We start from the raw sequence: 24083 nt of genomic DNA on the forward strand, positions 1-24083 counted from the left end.
TGCAGCCTTGAACTTTTGGACTGAAGTGATCTTCCCACCCCAGCCCCTGTAGCTACGACCATAGGCACATGCCTGGCTAATTTTTTCTTTTTTAGTTTTTTGTAGATACGGGGTCTTACTGAGTTGCCCAGGTGGTCTTGAACTCATGGGCTCAAGTAATCCTGCCTCAGCCTCCCAAAGCTCTGGGACTACAGGCATGAGCCATGGCACCTGACTAGCAGTCATTATTTATAAAGAGAGCAGTAGGTGGATAGGGTGCAGTGAATGAGAGCTTTTAATGGTTTGAATTTTTCACAGTGAACACTTACGACTGTTGTAGTATTTCCTCCAAACCCAAACAATATGTGTTTCAGCTTTTGGCAGAAAGTTGGAGTTGGTCTATTGCAATATTTATTTGAATTAAATCCCTTAGAGAAAGGGAGCTTTGCTTTCTTGGTAAGATTCTGAAGACCCTTTAACTCTGTTGAGGATTGCTTAAGATTCATATTTAAATGTAATGCACTTAGCTATTATTTGATCGTAGACTCACAAACTTTGTAATCTTTTGTCTTTTGATTAAAGTCGTCTTGGTTATATTAGGTTGATGCTGTTAAATGGTATGTCTCCACAGTTATGCACCGTCTTCTTCCTTGACTCAATGGTATATGTTTAGTTGGTTGCTAAAGAGTGGACTTCTTTGTTTTTGGAAACAAGATCACATCTGGGTATTTGGGAAGCCAGAATAACTGGGTTTGAGACATGGTTCTGTAACTTACTACCAGTTCAAATTTAGTGAAGTCACTTACCCTAAGTTGATACATCTATAAAATGAGAATAATAAATATCAATCTTATCAGGCCATTCTGAAGGTAAAAGAGACACAACAGTTGTGATAATGCTTAGTAATTGACAAAGGGCCTTACAGATAAAAAGTAATATTTACTGCTTTCTTGCTCCTTTCTCATGCAACTGTCTGTCTCTTTTAAAACTTTCTATTGCTTCTCTTTTCTGAAATGATTTTTTACCTTAAGGCCTAGAAGGCTCTTATTTTACTTATTCTCCCTCTGATACTTAGTTTTCAGTATTTATTTGTTATATCTTCGACTGTTATCTCTTCAAGAATGACTTGTATTTTTTATTTTCTCTTCTGGGATTCAGTACCCTATCTTCTAAGTATTTTGTGTACATATGCACTTACAATTATATAGCTGTCACCCCAGGTCTAAACTTACCTTTCTTCCACAAACTTCTTGCTTTTTTAGACTTTCTGTTTATGTCAGTAGTATAATTATGTTCCCAAATACTCAGACTTGAAAACTCTGTTTCATCCATATATTGTCAGTCATGAAATTCAATGAATTATTTTTTAAAAAACATGTTGTGTCCTTCCTTTATTCTCAATATTAATACTTAAGCCTACATCCTCATCACTTCTCCATTAGTTTGTTATAGTCAGTTTTTAGTTGACTGTTAATTTAGAATTCTCTTTCTCTCTAGATCATACAGTTGAACTAGATATTTTAGATTATTAGATTGTTACTGTTAATTTTGGTAACAGTTTTGCTACAAGCACTTCGTACTTCTAAAAACCTTTCAGATTACCTTTGCCTTCAACTGTACAGATTACTGACCTATGGCTTTAAGGCTTTTTATAAGTCCATTATTTTATAAGGCTCTATTTATAAATAAATATAAAAATATGCTTATTATATACATTGCATATACATGATGCTATGAAAGGGGAAGATTTACTATATGTAGAGCTATACACTATACAGTCCCATTTTTGTGTTGGCTTAGGAAAGCACAGAGTTCTATTGAGATTCTAATGCATTCCCATTAGGAAACAGCCACATCTCCTTTTCTTTTTGTAAATCACTGTTTGTGAACAGATTTATTGATAAGGGTGTGGCAGCAGAATTATAGTTGTACCAAGAGTGCTCTCTTTTCCTAATCAGCCCATTTCACGTTCATTTTCTTTATTAAACCTTGTCTCTCTTATTTCCAACTGTATGTATATTTCATTTATAGGCTGAATACTCCCCCAGTATTTTTATGTTGGCACTAAATTATGTCATGTGCTCTTGTTTTCATGAGAAAAATTCTGAGGTCCTCCTGGATTCCCCAAAGTTTAAATACCACTTTAGTATACAGTATTAATCCTCTGTTAAATGCATATGGGAGTGAGAAGAGAATAACGATGCTTAGTAACTAATAGTTTAATATGCACGCTTTATATTAGTGATCTATAGAATTACATGTGATTACATTTGATAGACCTTTGGCATCATTAGTGAATTATCAAAACTGACAATGGTAAATCTCAGAATGCTGAGAACCTACTATATTATAATGATGGTATGCACATAACTCTTCCCTTCCACTTTAGTAGATTGTTAGGTAATTGAGGTAAGGGTCTTCATGTCATATTTTGTTTCCTAAAGGGCTTAATATTGTGTTTTCAGTAGTGAGCAATGAATGTTGGCTTGATTTGGCCTAAGTCATCGTTGAATTTGGTTTTGGATTTTGCAGTTCTTTAATTTTTTAGTTGATTTTACCTTCATAGTAAAACTTTATTAATCTGAGTTGGAGTATCGTGATTAACTCTCAAAGTAAATCTGAACATTTTATACAAGGGTGGTTATTTTATTGTACAATATTACAAATGATATTGGGGATTATTTCAGAGTAAAACATTTTGCTACTTTGAAATATGTTCGTCATACCCATGAATGTTGGCATAAGACTATAGTACAGGATTGCAAAACTTATTAAAATACGTAAAGTTTGAGGGAGAGAAATTTATTATCATCATCCATGGCCTTGACATCCCAATTTTTCGAGTAAAGTTAATCTGCTGTGTTAAGGTGAATTTAGGTATGAGGAAGCTGGATAAATTTCTTTTGCTAGCTTGTGTTAGGTTTCCTGATTACCTTTGGAACCCAGTAAGCTACTTTATCAAAGTCAAATCATTATATATTTCAACACCTAATACATAACTGTTTTGGAGTTATGTGTTAGGTATTCATTGTCTAGAATATGAAAAAAATACTTTTATTAGCTACTATTTATTGAGGATTTTCAGTTTACAAGGTTAGTTTTCCAAAGTGGATAGATTAATGGAGAGAGAGGGGTGGATAGGTGGATAGATGTATATATAGATCTGTATGTCTGCCTGCATATACACACAAGTACATATACTACTAATGGTGGGATATGATTTTAGGTATGAAAACTCTTTCCATTTTCATTTTTCTGATTACAACAAGCAAAAAAATCTCAGCTTGGCATCACAAAGTCTTTTGTATCTCTAGATACTTACTAATCTCCTTTTTAAAAACGAAACAGATTGCACTTTAAACTCGGCCTTTGGCAAACAGTATTATCTAGAGAGAATTTAATAATGTCTTCCTTTCTTTGTAATTAATATTACCTTCTATTTGTAGCTGTGGGCTAGAGCAATATCTTTCTTAAAATACATTTATATTTTTTACCACAACCCACAATAAAAAGTGCAGTTGTGTTGTGTAATTGTCACACACATAAATATAACAAGAAGAAAAGTGTCACCCAAGATTGGTCAGTATACTTCATTATTTTCTGTTTTGTTCTGTTTTATTTTAACTGGGTGAGAATTACCTTGAAAAGTTTTCATCTAGTGGGTTAGCTAGATAATGGAAAGAATGGCATGAAATAGGAAAAAGAAATGTGTGGTAGAACTTTTTTTCCTTTTAATTTTAAGAAAATTTTGTGTGCCTAATATATTCAGTTACTATAACAGATTTTTTCTGAACAATTTTTTTCTTGTCTTTGTATTTAATTCTTATTTATGAAGTTACAATTATTACAGGTATTTTATATTTGTCATTGAACATATTAGATATTTCCATATTTCTACATTAATAATGTATCAGGTTAATGTACTGTATCTTACTGTACCTTACTAAATTTTTCTTACTGGACATGTAAGTTATATATGCATTTTTTGTTTTTACTATCATAGATAATGTTGATGTGAAAATACGATTATGGCCTTTTACGTCTTAAAGTAGGTAAAGTCACTAGTAAAACTTTTCTCTCTCTTATATTTGGCTCCACACTACCTTTTTCTTCTAGATATTATATTTTTCAGTTTTAAAATTTCCATTTGGTTTCTTTTTGTAGTTACTCCTCTCTGTTGAAAACTTCTGTCTTTGCATTTATTTTTGGAGTGTTCAATTACTTTTTTGAGGATGATTATAACTTCTTTTAAAATCTTTGATAATTGCAAAGTCTGTGTGATTTTGGGATTGGCATTTGTTGATTTTCTTTTGTCTTGAGCCATGGACAAATGTGTGTGTGTGTTTTCGTATATCAAGCAAGTTTCCCTTGTATACTGGACATTTGCAATATTATGTTGTAAGACTTCATTGAAATCCTGTGAAGAAGGTGGTTTTTTGTTTATTAGGCAGTCAACTTGGTTATGTTCAGGATGCACATTCTGTCTTGCTTTTTTGTGATGGGTCCAGTGTAGTTCAATTTTCAAAGCATTTGTTCTGTCATTGAGATGCACCCAACACATGTTCCACTGAAGAGTTAGTCTAGAGTTGGGCAGTGGTTTACTTGGATTTTAGTTCTCAAAGCCTTTGCTGTGCTTCTTTGAGTCTGTTTCATATAAGGACAATTCTAGGATGAGCCCAGGACTTAGTTCAAACACAAAATTAGGGGATCCTCTTCTCCAGCTCTCTCTTGGATTCCCATACATTCTCCAGATCCCAGGGCTCCCTTTTCCCTGGCTAAAAAGTCTAGGTTATCTTCCAGGCTCAGCCTTCAGAGTAACGTGGTGAGAGAGAAAAGAAAGACAGGAACACCTACCCCATTCTTTGGATAATAGGACTCCTTTTTCTTGTTCCTCTGGCCAGAGATCAGTCTTCTCTTGGGGTTTTAGATGCTAGTGTGGCTACAGGGTCTGCCTTTAAACCATTGGCAGGAAAAAGGAAACAAAGGGAAATTCTTCTCTTCCCCTTTCTTCCCCTCCTCCTCCACAGCATGGAGTCTTTTTATCTACACTTCTGGCTAAACGTAGGGGGTTTCTCCTAGTGTTTTTGTGTCTGCCGTTGGCTGCAGCGTTTTGTGATTATGCCAACACTGGGATCAAAGCCAGGAGAGCATAGATCATACAGAACACTATGAGATTACCTTAGATCCTATACAGCCGCCTTCCTCCTTAGCTTTCACTGGTCATTATTGAGGTTTGACTCTCAGTCTCCAGTTTGCCTGCTATTTCATTAGGTCATTAAATATGAAATGTACGATTTCAAATAAAAAGTTTAGTGTTTTTTAATATCTCAAAGAAGAAGCAGTACAATTAAAGTGTGTGTCTAAACTGTTGACACAGTTTTGCCATCTTAAACGGTAGCTGGTTTATGCCAGCAGCGAAGAAGCCTGGAGAGCAAGTGACGGTGAAATTTCGAAAAGTGTTTTCCACAGCTTGTTGAGAATTGAATATTTTTCCTTGCAAGAAATGGTCCAAAGCCTGGAAGAAGTACTAATCAGTTGATGTGAGGTCTGGTGAATACAGTGGATGACAGAGTTTCCAAGTCCACCTTCTGTAGTTTGAGCAGCGTTGTTTTTTGTGACACTGAGGATTGGCCTGTCTCTCTTGACCAATCTTGGCTGCTTAATTGCAACCATCCTCATCACTTCATCCAGTTGATTGCAGTAGACATCCGCTGCAATGGGTTGACCAGGTTTCGTGAAGCTGTAGTGGATAATATCAGTGCTAGACCACCAAACAGACACCAATAGCTTCTTTTGATGAATATTCAGTTTTGGACTGTGTTTTGGCACTTCATCTTTATCCAGCCATTGTGGCAAACGCTTGCGATTGTCAGAAAGAATCCATTTTTCATTACATGTAACAATATGGTATAGAAATGATTAGCCTTTATGTCGTGACAGCAAAGAAAGGCAAGCTTAGAGACGATTTCTCTTCTGGTGCTCATTTAATTAATGCAGTACCCATCTATCCAGCTTCTTTACCTTGCTGATTTATTTCAAATGGTCCAATATTGTTGGAATAGTAACGTCACATCTTTCTGCTAATTCACATGTAGTTTGAGATAGATTTGCTCCCACTACAGCTTCCAGCTCATCATTATCCACCTTGGTCTCAGGTCACCCACATGGCTCATTTTCAAGATTAGAATCACCAAAATGGAACTTCTCAAACCGTCAACGTACTGTGTGTTCATTAGCCATATCCTTCTCAAATACTTCATTGATATTTTGAGCTGTCTGTGGTGTATTTGTTACACGATGGAACTCATTTGAAAATAACATGAATTTTTGACTTATCTTTGGTTTCACAAAAATTGCTCTAAAAAAAAAAAATTGAAAGATAAACACAAGCCAAAATGTGCGTTTGAAAGAATGAGGATGTACCTTCGTAATAAAAAAAAAAAGTGTCAAAGTGAACTGTCAGAGATATCAACTGTCGAACTTAGTACTTAAGGAAATCGGACATTCCATACTTAATAACCATTTAATACTTGTGGAGTCTTCAGGTAGTTGATTTTTGTGGGGTTTTTAGTTGTCATCAGTGAGAGAGACCTTGTTAGTTGGCTTGCTCCATCTTGGCAGGCACTGTAAAGCCTATGTACTTTTTAGAGTATTTTTTAATCCCTTTTATTCCAGGAGTTTGGAAGGGGTGTGCAAATTTGTGCATTGAATTAAAGGATGTATGCAAACAAGTTTTTGTGGACTAAATTTAGTTCTTTATATAATTTTTTTGAGGGAGTTGATTATAATTTCTCTTCATTCCAAACCAGGTTTGAACTAATTTAGATTCTAAAATAGATCGCTTCCTTTTTTAACAGTATTCAAAACTGTATTGTTAACCATTGACAACTGCCATGCTTGAAAAATGGGATATTATGCTTAATAATATGAAAAGTTGATTATTTATGTGAAGATTCTTATAGCCCATAGGGAAGGATAATTAGTTTTAAAGCATATAAGCATTTGTATGTCATAATCATCTTGTTAGCACTTTTAAAAATCCAGGCTCCATTTTCTTTCTTTTCTTTTCTTTTTTTTTTTTTTTATTTCAGCTCATCATGGGGGTACATAAGTTTAGGTTATATACATTTTCCATGTCCCACCCATCCCCCCGACTCAGAGTCCCAAGCGCGTCCGTTCTCATTCTCCAGACAGTGCGCCTGGCACTCATCATGTAGTCATACCTCCATCCCCTCCCCCCCCCCCCACCTCCCCGGGTCTGCACCTTCAAGCATGACCATTCCCCAGAGGGTGTGCAACGCACTCATCATGTAGGCATACACTCACCCCCTCCCCCCACCCCCCATTTTTCTTTTTTTTTTAACTAGGAGATTTCTTCCCCTCACCCCAGAAAGCTTGGTAAATAAGTTTAGTCTTATTAGATAGGTGTTTGTATACTTCAGTTTTATAATTTTAGGAAAATGAACATAATTTCCCCATATACTATCTTGTACCTTTAAAAAGGGGGTTCTGGATTTGAGATTCTGAGAAAGATATACAATGTTGCATACTCTTCATCACATGTTATTTTCTTTATTGTATATTTAACTGTACAATCTGTTTCTTTAGTTTATCAGAGTATTGTCTGTCTCTGGAAGTTCCATGAGAGATTTGTCTACTTCGTTCTATTTTTTTCTTGGTGCCTAGCACTATGGAGTATATTTTAAATGAGTGATGAATTGTGGGATTATAGATAATTTGCGTTTTCTTTCTACTTTGTGTTTTTTTGTATTTTCCAATTTTTCTATTTGAAAATATTTTCTAGCCAAAAAAAGTTATAAGAATTTTTTTTTTAAAAGAAAAGATTATTTCTTATGTTCGGTAACTAGTTATTAGGTATTTTAACATTTCAGATTGTATGTGCTTTGGTATTTGCAGTTACATATAGTCTTTTTTTTTTTTCAAAGATGCCTTTGAAACACTTTGTTCTGAAGTTTTCATACCAACATGTTTTTTAATGTAAAACTGTTGTGCCTTTGTTAAAAGCCTAATCTGGGAGGGTCTTCTCTGAATGTCTGTAATGTCTCCTTTTTGGCCTTTACTCTTTAAAAATTCTGATTGCTCAAGGATATTGCCACATCAGTAGAAGTTAACCCAGACTTAGGAGGCGTACGAAGAAATTTACTTCAAAAATCTTAGGAAGAGGAGTGGGGAGGGCATAATATACTCTCCAGGGATGTGAGATTGCAGTGTTTATCAAAAACAAAACCCCCCATGTTTGTGGGGTTGAAAATGTTACCCAAATTCAGGGGTTGTCCTGGTCTTGTAAATAAGTTCTGTTGGAACATGTTGTGTCCATTCATATCTGAATTGTCTATGGCTGCTTTCTTGCTACAAGGGATAAAACTGAGTAGTTGGGATAGAAATAGTATGGCTTGCAAAGCCTAAAATATTTACTGTCTGGCCCTTTACAGAAAAAGTTTGCTGATCCCTGGCCTAATTGATCACAAGTAGCTTTTAAGATCTTTATTAGAGGTAAGTTTTGTGGTGGAGTAGCCAGCACCAGCTAACATATCTCGGTTTGGGTAAAAGAGTCCTCAGACCTTGATTCACGTCATTAGAAATTGATTTAATTTTAATGAGTTTTCAGATTAAAAATATGCATTTGCTGTGGTGCCTACAAGTGATAGTGTAGAAATTTAAAATTTTGTGAAGTGGGAAGTATGAAAAAAAATTAAAGGGGACTCAAGCTATCAAAATCTATGGGATACAGTAAAGCAGTTCTAAGGGGAAAGTTCATAGCCTTCAGAAAGACAGGAAGATCACAAATTAACAACCTAATGTCACATCTCAAGGAACTAGAAAAAGAAGAGCAAACCAAACCCAAAGCCAGCAGAAGAAATAACAAAGCTCAGAGCAGAACTAAATGACATGGAAACCACAAAACAATACAAAAAGGATTAATGTAAGAAAAAGTTGGTTCTTTGAACAGATAAACAAAATCAATAGACCTCTAGCTAGATTAACCAGAAATAGAAGAGAAAGGACCCAGATAAGCTCAATTAGAAATGAAAATGGAGACATTACAACTGATACCACAGAAATATAAAATATCATTTATGAATACTACGGAAATCACTGCACACAGAAACTAGGAAACGTACAGGAAATGAATAAGTTCCTGGAAACACACAACCTCCCAAGTCTGAATCAGGAAGAAATAGAAATCCTGAACAGACCAATAATGTGCAGTGAGATTGAAGTAGTAATAAAAAATCTCCACTCCCCCCTGCAAAAAACACCCCAGACCAGACAGATTCACAGCCAATTTCTACCAGACCTACAGAGAACTGGTACCTATTCTACAGTAATTATTCTATAACATAGAGGAGGAGGAAATCCTCCTTAACTCACTCTATGAAGCCATTATCACCTTGATACCAAAGCCAGGAAAGGATACAGCCAAAAAAACCAAAAAACTAAACTGCAGACCGATATCTCTTATGAATATAGATGATAAAATCCTCAGCAGAATACTAGCAAACCAAATTCAACAGCACAACAAAAAAATAATTTACCATGATCAAGGGGGTTACATCTCAGGGATGCAAGAATGGTTTAACATACGGAAATCAACGTGATTCACCACATAAACAGAAGCAAAAACAAAGATTGTATGATCATCTTAGTAGATATCATGTCATTGAAATTATAAGTAGCCAAAGAAGGGGCAGGTCTGAACTAGGACTTTATTTCAGTCACTGGAGTTCAGATGTATATAGAAAGTTTGTGTAAAGGTTTTGTCACCTGATATTAGGTAATATTAGAACATGGCATGTGAGGGGGAGAATCTGAATAATAACATAGCAGGCGCCAGTAGCCCTAGAAAAGGAAGAATTTGATGGAACAAACTAACTGGGATCAGCAGTCACTTAAGACTTTGAAATACATGGCAGCAGCAAGCCTGATCCTGAGAAGTAGGCTGCTAAAATTAAACTCTATAGAGAAAACTGGGTAGCTGGAAAGCCCAAGCCTAGAGAGCATGTAGCCATGGTCTTCTGACCCAAGCATAGAGCTCTGAATCATTAGGCAAAGGAAAAGAAAGGTCTCAGAATCAGCTTTCATTCTTAAGCATTTTCCAGTGTAAAACCATGATGTGTTTTCTTTCCTGGATCAGATTTTGAAATGTGGAGAGAATTACATTCGCAGTTGTTGGAGGCAGGTTAACATATCTGATAAGAATGAGGGTTGGAATGAAGCTTGGTAGTTCCTAATAGCAGTGTTTATAGCAGTATTAATAAGGTATCAGTTGGATAATGAAGGTTTATTCTTGAATGCTTCCTATGTGCTAAGCATTGTCATATCTCGTAGATATAAAGATAGATTAAATATAGTTTCTTCATGTACATTCAATTATTTATAGAACTTTATTAAAAGTTTATTTAATCACTGTATTTTTCTAAGGTACTGAGTTGGTATAGTGACATTCATAGAATTCTCAACAAATGGCCTTTGTGGAGGTCCTAGAGGATTGAGGTTGATGCTTACGATTGAGTAGTAGTGGACTATGCGGAACACTTAAATTTGGATGAATTGACTTAGGGGAAACTGGATGATGACAAACTGTTTCTAAAGACATGTACTAGGTTCACTTTAATTGAATAAATTTATACACCATCCAATTCAAAAAGAACTTTGAAGCAGCTTAGTTAACAAATTTAAGCACATTAGAAAACATGTTATTTTTGTATGCAACAAAACTAGTTATATATGGCAGAGAAAAATATGTGAATAGGCCTTTGAGATATGTGTTCAAACTAGTAAAATAAACATATCAGCAAGACCCCTAGAAGCCAAGGCAAAAAGGGGGAGACATGTTAAATTATTCACTTTGATAAAAAGTAACCAGACAGGAACTACCTGAATCACTCATCTGTTTCTGAATTCCAGGAGAATGTACTTTGTGAATTCTTGAATAAGAGACTTTTTTGGGCACAAATAATTGTTTCTTCAACAGATCAATAAAAGGCAGTATTCGAGGAGAAATTTTTATCAACCGTCTTCGAAAGTTGAGGACTTGATGGTAGATTTTAGTAAAGGCATTCAGTGAAAAATTAGATGAAATGAAATGTTTTCTGATCAGATTTAATAAAGAAATGGGATTTTAGCGAATCTAGAGAAATGGTTAGTTGGAAGCACATGTACAGCTGACCCTTGAACATTTGGGGGTGTAGGGCCACACAGTCAAAAACTGGCATATAACTTCTGAGTCCCTCAAAACTTAACTACTAATAACCTACTTTTGACTGGAAGCCTTACCAACAACATAAAAAGTCAATTAACACATATGTTGTACGTTATACATATTATTGATTGTATTCTTTTAAGATAGAGAAAAGAAAATGTTAAGAAAATTGTAAGAAGAGGAAATATATTTACTGTCCATTCAGTGGAAGTGGATCATCTTAAAGGTCTTCATCCTCGTCATCCTCAGGTTGAGTAGGCTGAGGAAGAGGAGGGAGTGGTGTTGCTGTCTCCAGTGGCAGAGGTGGAAGGGGAGGTGGGAGAGTCAGGCACACTTGGTGTAACTTTATGAAAATACATTGCAATTTCTATCTGACTTTCTGCTTTTTCATGTCTCTAAAAATGTTTCTGTACTGTGGTACCAGTCCTCCTTCCACAGTTGCTTTAGTTTCTATGCCTGTGTCATAGAGGGATCCATGTTGTAAAATAAGTCAAATGCTGTCTTAAATAATCTGAACTCTTCTGTTAGATAGTCTAATCTCAGTTTGTTTTCAGGCACTACTCTTCTCATTGTCTGGCCTGGTTTCGAAGCACTCGTCTCTATCAAGTCATCTTCTGTTAATCCCTCTCCTTTGGTGTCTCTTAGCTCTTGAATTTCTCCAAGATCCATATTTTGAAACCCTTCGCTCCCTTGCCTTTTTTGCCATATCCCCAATCTCTTTCATGATTTCCTTGAATGGCTGTCATAAATCCTGTGAAATCATTTACAACATCTGGACATAGTTTTCTCCAGTAAGAATTTATTATTTCAGGCTCGATGACTTACATGGCTTTTTCTGTAACAATGACATTTTCAGTGGTGTAATCCTTCCAGAGTTTCATAATGTTCTTTTCTTAGGTTTCTCTTACATAGCGGTACCAATTGTTTCCATAGAGTGCTGCGTATAATGAACCTTAAAGGTTTTTATGACCTGATCTAGAAGCTGAATTAGAGACGCTGTGTTTGGGGGCAAGTAGACCACTTTGACACCTTTGATGTTGAACTGATGGGTTTCTGAGTGGCCAGCAGCATTGTCCAATCAGAAGGACTCCAAAAAGGCAATCCGTTACTGGCAAGGTATTTCCTGATTTCAGGGACAAAGCATCAATGGAAGCAGTCCAGAAAAAGAGTTCTCATCATCCAGGCCTTGTTGGACAACCAAAAGACTGGCAGCTGGTGTTTATCTCTTCCCTTCAAGGCTGAGGGGTTTAGGGGGTTAGCAACTTAGAGATAAGGGCGGTCCTGGTCATAAACCTGACTGCATTTGCACAAAATAGTAGAGTTAGCTTATCCCTTCCTGCCTTAAATCCTGGTATTCACTTGTCTTCCTTACTAATAAATGTCCTTTGTGGCATTTCCCCCCCCAGAATAGGGCACTTTCATCTGCATTAAAAACCTTTTCAGGCAGATAGCCTTTCTCCTCAGTGATTTTTTTTTTTTTTTTCATTGTGTCTTGGAACTTATCTGCTGCCTGTTGGTTGGCAGAAGCTGCTTCTCCTGTTAGCTTTGCATTTTTAAAGCCAAACCTTTTTCTAAAATTATCAAACCCTTCTTTGCTGGCATTAAATTCTGCAACTTTAGGCCAGGCGCAGTGGCTCACGCCTGTAATCCTAGCATTCTGGGAGGCCGAAGCGGGTGGATCGCTCGAGGTCAGGAGTTTGAGACCAGCCTGAGCGAGACCCCGTCTCTACTAAAAATAGAAATAAATTATCTGGACAACTAAAAATATATATAGAAAAAATTAGCCGGGCATGGTGGCGCATGCCTGTAGTCCCAGCTACTCGGGAGGCTGAGGCAGGAGGATCGCTTAAGCCCAGGAGTTTGAGATTGCTGTGAGCTAGGCTGACGCCACAGCACTCACTCTAGCCAGGGCAACAGAGTGAGACTCTGTCTCAAAAAAAAAAAAAAAAAAAAAATCTGCAATTTTAGATCCTTCATTTTCCTTTAAGTTGTCATATAATGACTTTGCTTTTTCTCGAATCATATTAAAGTCTACAGGTATGCCTTTTTTACAGCAATCCTGTACCTACATACAAGCTGCATTTTCAATACAAGATAAAAAGATACTTCATAAAAAGTTAAAGATTTTTGTGCCTGCTGATGTGGCTGTAGCCACAGCTTCATGAATTTCCTTTTCTTTTTTTTACAATGATCCCTACCTTGGATTCATTGATCTTGAAATGGTGGGCAACCACAGCTGCAGACCTCAGTCTACAGTACATATCAAGTATTAATAATTCGACTTTTTCTTGTAATGTCAAGACTTTTCTCTGCTTCTTGGGAGCACTTCCAGCAAGCATCACTTAATGGCACTTTGTATGGGTCCGATGGTGTCACTCAAGATTTATGTTACTGCACTAAACGTGATGAAAAATATATGAGAACTGAGAGAGATCTCTTTTACTACAATGTACAGTTTATTGGAGAGACAAACCGCTTATGCAGAGATGATTATTGTCACTTGATGTTTTAAGTGGATGCTCAACACTTGAGCTCATTGAAACAGCAACAGAAGGTGACTATGAAATTATTACACTAGTATAGTTAATTTTATGCAGTTATGATTTAATACTGGATCTGCTTTTTTTTGCATTTCTCTGTACTGTGAATGGCACCCTATATGGTCTGTAAGTATGTGCTTAAGTTTTGATAAATTTTAACTTTTTGTAATAGATTTGTATATTTTTTATGGTAGTAAATTATAAAATAGAATAGTATCTACATATATTTTATGCATTCATGACATTTTAAATTTTTTCAACATTTCGAGGTTACGTGGTTCATCTGTGAGTTTTTTCAAATTGTCAGAAATCTCCAAAAAATTTTCTGATACCTTTATTGAAAAAAACTTCATGTGTAAGTAGATCTGCACAGTTCAAACCTGTGTTATTTAAGGGTCAACTGTATTAAGTGAGCCTTTGAAATGTACTGTATTCCTCAGTATTTTTCTGAGTAGTACCTGAAGTGTCTGTAGTAGGTGTGTTTTTAAGGGAGGGTCTCAGATGAGAGCTGACTTTTCACACCGTTGAAAATGTTTTAGAAGCAAAGCTTTAGTCTGCTAAAATATGGACTAAAGCTTGATTGAAACTTCAGGGCTTTACTACAGAATACGAAAGAAGTAATGTGTTGTCAAGCACAGAACAATCTAATGCATCTTTATTACCCTAGTAATATGAATAACTATAGAATGTACCTTCAAATGGCTGAGTAAAAGGGTTGATAGATCCCTCAGTATTATTCATTTAAATGGAGAATGCCTACCAAAGAGAAGGATTTTAATTTTAATAATGGCTAACCCTTGTGTTGAAGTGAGTATTGTTTCTGTTTGTAAATAGAAAACAAAGGTTCCGAAGTTTAGCAACTTTTATTAAGGTGACATAGTTGGAATTCCAATCCAGATCTTTCTGTGCAAAGCTTATGCATTGCTGTGTCTTGCATATATTTATCTTAATTTGTGCTTAACAAATATCTATTCTGTCTTTCACTGAGGATACAGTTTGAAGAAAAGGAAAAAAAATCTAAACAAAAAAGACAGGGTTTGTGTTCTTAGAGCTTATTCTCTAGTAAGAGAGGGTAGGTGTGAATTTTAGACGGGCCTACAAAGAAATTCTGGGAAATTGACCTTTCCTTTAGATGGTTTGCTGTGAACGCTGTAGTTTATGTTAACATTATTTTGCACCTGATGAGAAGACTGGCATTCATGTAGATTTTTCTAAAACAGGGAATAGTAAAATTTCCTGTGACTTTGACAGAGATCTAAATTTGAGTTACTTTAAGAGCTTAAGAATCTTTTAAAGAGTTCTTAGAAAGTATCCAATGGGATCCTAGTCCTAGTTAGGCAATATCATGAACATATGGGTACCTCTATGAGCGCTTAAAGGAGAAGGATGTTTGCACTTCTACCAGGATTGATTTCAGCTTGGACAGCTGCTGGTATACAATTAACCTTTTATTAACTTAAATTTCATTAAAGTACCTTACATCCTTTGTCTCTTGGTGACTATCAGCCTGTGACAGTCCGTTTTTTTTGAGACAGGGTCTCACTGTTCCCCAAGCTAGAGTATAGCTTACTGCAACCTCACACTTCTGGGCTCAAGCAATCCTCCAGCCTCAGCTTCCTGAGTAGCTGGGACTATAGGCGCATGCCACCATGCCCAGCTAATTTTTCTATTTCTCTGTTGTAGAGACAGGGTCTTGCCATGTTGCTCAGGCTGGGACAATCCTTTTTAAAAATCAAATATTAGTTAAATAATCATACAAGTAAATGTCAGATTACTGCAATTAATGCTTCAAAGGTGAATGATATAAAATGAAAGCATAAAAGGGGGGTGGATATTGATCTGGTTGGGGAAATGGGGAAACCTTTCCTCATTAGATGATGCTTTAATTAAGATGGATGAATACACATTATAGTGGGGAGGCTCTGGTGGAGAGTATTCCAAATAGAGGAAATAAGCCTCATTTTAAAGGTGCTGTGGCCGGGAACAGAAAAAAAGAGCATTGTGTGTCTGCAGCAGGGAGCTGGGTGCATGGTGTGAAATGAGGCTGGAAACTTAGACAGGACTCAGACCAGGCAAGGTCTTATATATACAGATTTTTTGTGTTTTTTTAATACAAAAAGTGAGAAGTCATTGACCATTCTAAGGGGGTTGTGGGAGTGGATGGGTGTCAGTTTCTTGATCAGATTAGGTTTTGGAAAGATAGCTCTCAATGTGGTATAGAACATGCCACGTTTATTTAGGTATTCTCCAGGTGAGAGATGAAAGTAATTTAGACTGTGATCATTGTGGTTAGAAAAGGAAGAGGAAAAAAATATGGGGAAAACTGAGGAAATTCCAGAGATATAAAGAATAAACATGAATAGAATTCAGTCATGGATATGTTATAAGGAGTGCTGGAATAAAAGCTGTAGAGGACTCCCTAAATTTCTAGTTGGTTAACCAACAGATTCTTTTTGAGTTGTTTTTAAAGCCTGTTCAAGTTGTTTTTGCAGTGTTCTAATGGCTAAAGCTTAGTTTCCAGACTTCTAGTTAATATTGTATAATTGTTAAAAATCTTAGCATCAGTGAATACGCTGGAAGTTTTAATCAGTATTCATTTAAGCTTAGTTATTTGTCTGTTGCCTAATTCCCCCACCTTGTCTTTAACTGTTTTCTAAGCACTAGTATTTTCCTTTGCTTACATGAGAAATTTCAAAACAAAGATGGGTGCGATTATTGTTAGATCCCTTGATTTTTTAAAAGCAGTTTTTATTGAGATACGTACCATAAAATCAGCCAATTTAAAGTGTGCAATTGCATGGTTTTTACTATATTTACAGAGTTGTGCAGTCATCACCACAGTCAATTTTAGAATATTTTCCTTATCCCAGCAAGAAACACTGTACTCCTTAATTGTCATTCCTTGTTTCTCCCCAACCATCTTCAGCCCTGACAACCACCAATAGAGTTGCCTTTTCTGGATATTTCATATAAATGGAATCATATAATATGTGGTCTTTTTTATCTGCCTTCTTTAACTTAGCATAATGTTTTTGGGGTTCAGTCATGTTGTAGTGTGTTTCAGTACTTCATTCCTTTTTATGGCTCATATTTCATTGAATAGATACAGCATATTTGTTTATCCATTCATTAGTTGATGGACATTTGGATTGTTTTTCCTTTTTATGAATTTTGAATGAGTAATGCTATACTTAACATTCATGTACAGATTTTTACTTGAATATATGTTCTCGGTTCTCTTGGGTATATACCTAGGAGTGGAGTTGGCTGGGTCATATATTAACTGTTTAATTTTTTGAGGAAATTGGAAACTGTCCAACAGTTTTCCAAAGCTGCACCATTTTACATTCCCACCAGCAATGTATAAAAGTTCCAATTTCTCCACATTGTTGCTTACACTTGTTATCTGTCTTTTTTATTATAAGCAAGTAACGGTTAACTGATGCTCATTATGGTTTTGATGTGCATTTCCCTGGTGGCTAGTGATGTTGAGCTCAATTTTTGGAAAAAAAAAAAAAAGCAGCATTTTGATTTTATTGAGAATATAAAACTGGAAATGTTTGATAGTTTCATGTAATTGCTTAGAGACACTTCTGCTGTATTTAAAATTTGTTCTTCTTTCTCATCAGTTGTATTCCCTGAATGACTATAAACCACCCATTTCTAAAGCGAAAATGACCCAAATTACAAAGGCAGCCATCAAAGCTATTAAGGTGAGTAATAAATTTTACTGTTGTGTTTCAAAAGAAAATACTACACTAATATTTTGTATCAGGGAAAATTTTTATAGATTATATATTCTTTTGTGCTTTACAGTGTTAATACATGATCATTGTGGAAAAACATAAAAAAGAAAATTTATCACCTGCAAACTCTCCCACCTAGAGATAGATACTTTTGATAAATATTTTTCCATAAACTTTGAAGCAATAATTTTTCTTTTCCTTTCTTAGGCAGGTAATATTTTGGACATATCCATATTGAGAAGAGTGTTTCTAACACTGTTATTTGTCATACTATTCAGAATCTTGAAACACAAGTTGGTAAAAGGTTTCTAAATATTGATATATTAATTTTTTTCTTACTGAATCTATTATAGATTTGAAAATGGGCCATTAAGGAAAACAGTTGGGCGTCACTGTACGTAAGATATATGAACTGTGGGGAAATACCATAGACATTTAGCCATTGCTCTAATACAGTGAGTTTTGAACCTCTGTTGACTGATGGATACTTCTGAAAATCTCAGGAAAAGGTTGGATCCTATCCAGAGAAATACACATATGCACAAAATTTTACATAAACTTCCTTGGCTGAAGGACGCTTTGAAGTTCAGCCACAGCCATTTTCCCAAGAAATTCTTATCCCCAGGGCTAAGACTCCCTGCTTTAGTAGGGCTCTTAAAATTGAGAATAAGTACTTATTTCTAACTAAGTAGGTATTAACCTATGAATATTTAGTGATATGTTTTCCTACTTTGAATTAAGCATTAAGCATAACCAGAGGCACCAGCTATTTAAGTTGTCTTTTGAATATCAGCAGTGTATTAAATTTAACAAGTTCCTACTTACTAGTAATTGTTACTGGGAGAAAATTTAGGTAATTAGTTGATTTTACAGTTTTCTAATGGCCAAAGCTTAGTTTTCAGACTTGTAGCAAATATCTGACATCATTATAGTTAAAATCCCTGTACTTAACATGCAGAAAATCAAAGAGAAGATAAGTTCCAGTGACACATAAGCACATTTAAGGCAGAAAATTCTTCAAAGAAGTGACTTTTCAGGGTATCTATAAGCTCAATATAGAATAAGTTTATTCTGTTACACTTTCTTATCTACAGTAGTCTGCATTATGATCTGAATCTTATGATCATGACCATCTGAGGGTATGCAAACACGTATAATTATTTTTATTCTGTGAAAATTAGTAGTTGATGCATTTTACGTAACTTGTTGAGAAGAATACATTTTTTATTGAAGGACTTAATGAGGTGTAGCTGCTAACATTATTTCCTATTTTCAGATGTTGGAAGGGACTAAGAAATTAAATACTTTGCAATGGTAGGGATAAATACAGCTAGAATTTGAATCCAGGTGTCTGTCACTCGAGAGCCTACGTCTTTGGGTGTGGTAGCACATGGCTGTGGTCTTAGCTGCTCAGGATGCTGATATGGGAGGGTCTCTTTAGCCCACAGCTAGCCTGGGCAACATAACGAGACTCTATCTCAAAAAAAAAAAAAAAAGTACTAAGTAGAGTAAATGTAAAAAAAAAAAGTCTAACTTTTAATTATTGTGATACACTGTACTGTTTTGATTTATTATTACTGTTTTTAATTTTGAAAAAATATAAACAGAAGTTATAAAATATTATGAAAGCATCATGTATTTTTCACTTAAAATTTGGTAATTATTAACATTTTGCTACATTTGCTTTATTTCTGTGCACATTCAGGCCCATACACTATTCTCATTTTTTTGGCTGAATCATTTGAGAGTTAATTTCAGTCTTCATCCATAATAGTACTTATTCTTTAAATACTTGAATTTGAATCTCCTAGGAACAAAGACATTTTTCTAAGTAACCATAATGCACCAAATCACATGCAAGAAATTTCACTTTCATATACTTACTATTATACAGTTCATCCTAATTCTTCCTTATATTTCAACATTTGTTGCAGTATTGACTCTAGTAGGTGTCCCCTGCACCCTGCTTTTTCAGGATCCAGTCAAGATCACACATCATACTTATTTGTTCTTTTACCTAGCTGTTTTTTTTTCTGTGATGTTGACATTTTTGAAGAATCTAAACCAGTTGTTTTTCAGCACTGTATTATTTTAACTTTTAATTTTCTTTTTAAAAAAATCATCATATTCAACCCCAAGTACTGTATTATTTAAAACTGAATTTAGTACATACATAACCTGAGATTTTAACTAGCTTTTCAGTTGGATTTATATACTATGTTTCATATTGAGGTAAGTCATTGCTTTTTATCAGCGTTTAGAGAAATGATTACCTTTAATGAGTGCTTGTCAACATTGTACACTATCAACAAAACTCATGGATAACCTATTGTGGAAGGAGTCCTGTGAGAATTCGAACTTTGAATAAAGTTTAATAAGTGGTTTTATTCTAATTATATATAGCAACTAGAAGCAGAAAACACTGTCAAAGTATCTTCCAGAAGAGTTGTTTAATGCATTCAATATGTAATTATTTAATATTTTGTATATTGATTTTAAGTATTTAGATGCCTATATAGTGCCTAATAACTTCAAGTAGTAGTTTTAGCTTTTTTACTTAGATAACTTAAACTGTTGAGTAAACTGATACTTTATAATAAAGTAAGTAAACTTTAACCAGACTTAAACTTGCAGATTTCAATTTGGTGAATCTGAGTTAATGATGTTTTTCTTTATGTATGTATGAATGAATGAATGAGAGAGATGGGGTCTCCCTCTGTCACCGTGGCTGCAGTGCAGTCAGTGGCACTATCGTAGTTCACTGTAACATCAAACTCTTGGGCTCAGGCTATCCATCTGCCTCAGCCTCCCAAGTAGCTAGGACAAGCGGCATGTGCTACTATGCTCAGCTAATTTTTAAAATTTTTTTGTAGAGTGAGAGTCTTGCTGTGTTGCCTAGGCTGGTCTCAAACTCATGGGCTGAAAGCAGTCCTTCTGCCTCAGCTTCCCAAAGTGCTGGGATCACAGGCATGGGCCACCATGCTGAGCCTGTTTTTGGTTTTATATATATTGGATTTTATGCTGCGGTTTAGTTGAATGTTCTTGTATTTCTTCAGTCTAAAGTAGTGTCCCTAAAAAGCATAATTCATGATAAGAGAAGAATAGATAGAAGCACAATTCAACTTAGTTCTTTAAACATAAATATGCTAACTATGGTATTGCCATTGAGGTATTAAAATTTATTAGGCACAAATTTTAAATACTTTATGTTAAATTTATAATATCCATTTTTTCAGGTTTATTCTCATACTGTTATATTTTATGAAACTTAAATCTTCTAAGTTTCGTTACAATTGGTAGTAGCAGATTACTAATTTTTAATCCATATGCTCACTTCTTTTTTGCTAAGTCATTTTGTCTGGTCCATTAGGATGTTATACATTTCTACACCATATATATGCCCACAGTTCATTTTCTAGGAGAAATGGAAGATAAATGGAGTCGAAAATAACTCCTTTACATACATTTCTTAATGCTATTTGTTGCAGAGTCATTTGATTTTTCTGGTACTACCCTTGATTTAACTGATAAAATTATACCACAAAAAATCTATACTTTTCCTTCCATGAAACTAAGAATATGCAACTGCCAGTATACTTATGACAAGTATTTTCTTGTCAACACAACTATTTGTCAAAGTATTCTTTCATAAAGACTTTGATAGAATTCTTTTATATCTGTGGTAAGGTAACACACTTTGGATATACTGACTATATATGTACTTCATAGAAGCTAATTATATGGGACAGCTAGTTGCCTATGAATGGGGTGATTGACATGAATGTTTGTCTGAAAATTCTTGATTAAAAGTTATGTTTTGATAGACCTTTGGAGCTATGTTAAACCCTATGGTTAGCAGGAAATTCTAATCTACTCAAATTAATTTTAAAATCATATTCATTTTTTTTCTCTTTTAGTTCTATAAACATGTGGTACAGAGTGTTGAGAAATTTATTCAGAAAGTAAGTATATAATTTTCCATACGTATGCTAAATATACTGTACTTGTATATTAATGTCTGTGTTCTTTAAGTCAAAAACCCAAGTTTAAGTTGTTTTGATGGAATGTTAAGAAGTGGTTCCAGTTATTTTATTTTGTAATTAAGAAATAAAATGAAAGTGCCTTTTGGATAATTATAAAAACAATAGCTTTCAGGTCGGGTCCCCCCCCCCCCCCCCCCAAATTTGCATTGCCATAATAAGCATCTGTCTCTTGAAAAAAATAGTGTCTATATGATTGATTTTTAATGGAATTAGAAACCTTTGGCTTTGTAAAGCCTTTAAGAGAATTGTTACTTATCATTTCAGCTATATACCTAGAGAGTGGCTCTCGTTTTAGATAAGGTATGGAGAAAATATTGGCTGCTGCCATTTCTCTTCTGCTGATTTCATTTTGTCTGATCCGTTAGGACATTAAACATTGTTACATCTTATTATGTAGACCTGCAGTTCCATTTTTCCAGGGGAAGCAGAGGGAGATAAAGTTGAAAATGACTGTATTGTGTATATTTAGTAGTGCTTTTGTAACCAGAGTCGGAGTGACTAGATTATAGTTCTTTGCCCTGTGTATTTTAATCAGCACCCTTTTGATGCCACGGTTTTTGGCAGGAGTACCTAAAACTTATAACTTAAAAAAATGTTACTATAGGAAACCTCTACTTTACTGTAATTGTACTTAGGTTTGTATTCTGCCCACGTTCATGTGCCTAGATATAAGCAGAGCCAGTTTAAGAACCAGAGGTATATGATATTAAGGATTTAGCAAGGTTGTAGTGTGGTTTTTGAACAAAAAGAGTTGACTGGGAGAAGGGCACAAGATTCAAAGTGAGATTTTTGTGTCACTAAACTAGCTCAGTTAACCTTTATGTAATTCAGGATTTTTTTTTTTAAATTCTTGTTTTCTCAATGTTTAAAGTACAGTATTAGTAAGACATATTTTGAGATTAAGTAGTTTAAATAAATTGAAGCTAAGACATGAGTAAAATAACAAGTATGCTTTTTTTTAGGTAAATCAAACTATAAAAATGTTAGTGATTGGAAAATCTCATTGGTCTAAAGCTTTTAAAAGTCTTTTTAAAAAATTTCAACGTCTAAAGCTGTGCCTCTTAAACTTTATTATGAGTAGGGATTATGGGGGATCTTGTTAAAATGCAGATTCTGACTCTGTGGAGGAGCCTGCGATTCTGTATTTGTAACAGTTCCTAGATGATGCCTTTGCTATTCCTTCAGAAATCACAATTTGAGTAGTAGGAGGTTAAAGAATAAATGTGAATTTGTGGATAAATGTTTTTTGACTGATTTAATTTCAGGTAAGGGATAATTTTAATAAAATTTCGGAATGTTAGGAAGACCTGGAGTGAGCAAAGTTATTCCATTGTGAGAAGATTGTAATAGAGTCAGTCTGAAGATTCAAGTCAGTGTCTAGGGAAAGATTTAAATGCTTTGCCTCTACACATGCTTAAATCTGAAATTCAGCCATGGATTTTTTTAATGGTTAAAATAAGTTGTATATGTATATTTTTAAACTTTTAATTTTGAGATAATTGTAGATTCACATGTAATTGAATCAATAGGAATAAATCATAACAAAACACGGTTGCCATATATCCTTCACTCAGTTTTCCCCTGTGGTAACATCTTGTATAATTGTAGCATAATATCACAACCAAGGCATCAATAATAGTCACCTTATTAATATACCAACCTTATTCATATTTTACTAGTTTTACATGTATTCATGTGCATGTGGCATATTTAGTTCTGTGCAATTTAATCACATGTATGGATTCATATAAACGTTGTAGTCAAGAGACAGAATAGTTCCTTCACCACAGTGATTCATGGTATTTCTGTAGTCATACTCCACATGCAACTCTTCTGCTTCTCCCATTTCTAATGCCTGGCAGTCACTAATCTGTCCTTTGTTTCTATAATTCTGCATTTCAGGAATGTTATATAAGTGGAATCATACAGTATGTGGCCTTTTGAGATTGGCTTGTTTTGCTCAGCAGAGTTCCTTAAGATCTAGCCAAGTTGTTGCATGTATCCAATAGTTCCTTCTTTTTTATTTCTGAGTAGTATTCCATGATATGAAGGTGCCACAGATTAACCGTTTACACATTGGAGGTCTTCTGGGTTATTACCAGGTTTTGGCTATTAAAAATAAAGCAATAGTAACATTTGTATACAACTTTTTACCTCAATGTAAGTTTTCATTTCTCTGGGATAGTGGATAGTAACTGCATTTTATAAGAAACCGCCAAACTATTTTACAGAAAGGCTGTACCTTTTTTTTTTTTTTAACTTTCAGAATATTACAGGGGTACAAACGTTTGGGTGACATGAATTACTTTTGCACAGTTTGAGTCAAAGTTACAAGTATGTCCATCACCCAGATAGTGTGCATTGTATCTATTAGATGTGAATTAACCCAGCACCCCCCCCATTTGATTTCTATTGAATTTTACTGCTATATGTACACATGAGTGCTGATCATTTAGTTCCAATTTAATAGTGACTACATAGTGACTATTCTTGCTGTGCTTGTAGGAGGATGGTCTCCAGTTCCATCCAGGTTGTTACAAAAGGCATTAGT

General features: G+C 34.9%; 1 protein-coding gene across 7 annotated transcripts in view; it reads left to right on the forward strand.

The window, feature by feature from the left end:
• The window catches only part of SCAF8 (SR-related CTD associated factor 8), a 176067-nt gene that overhangs the window by 16043 nt on the left and 135941 nt on the right, over window positions 1-24083 (forward strand). For all 7 annotated transcript variants that reach the window (XM_045544614.1, XM_045544613.1, XM_045544612.1 and 4 more), the window contains 2 exons: window positions 17373-17456; window positions 21407-21451. In XM_045544614.1, coding sequence (XP_045400570.1) covers window positions 17373-17456; window positions 21407-21451 — 129 coding nt within the window. The remainder of the gene's footprint in view (window positions 1-17372; window positions 17457-21406; window positions 21452-24083) is intronic.

Source organism: Lemur catta, chromosome 2 (assembly GCF_020740605.2).
Source record: "Lemur catta isolate mLemCat1 chromosome 2, mLemCat1.pri, whole genome shotgun sequence".
Classification (NCBI taxonomy): Eukaryota; Metazoa; Chordata; class Mammalia; order Primates; family Lemuridae; genus Lemur; species Lemur catta.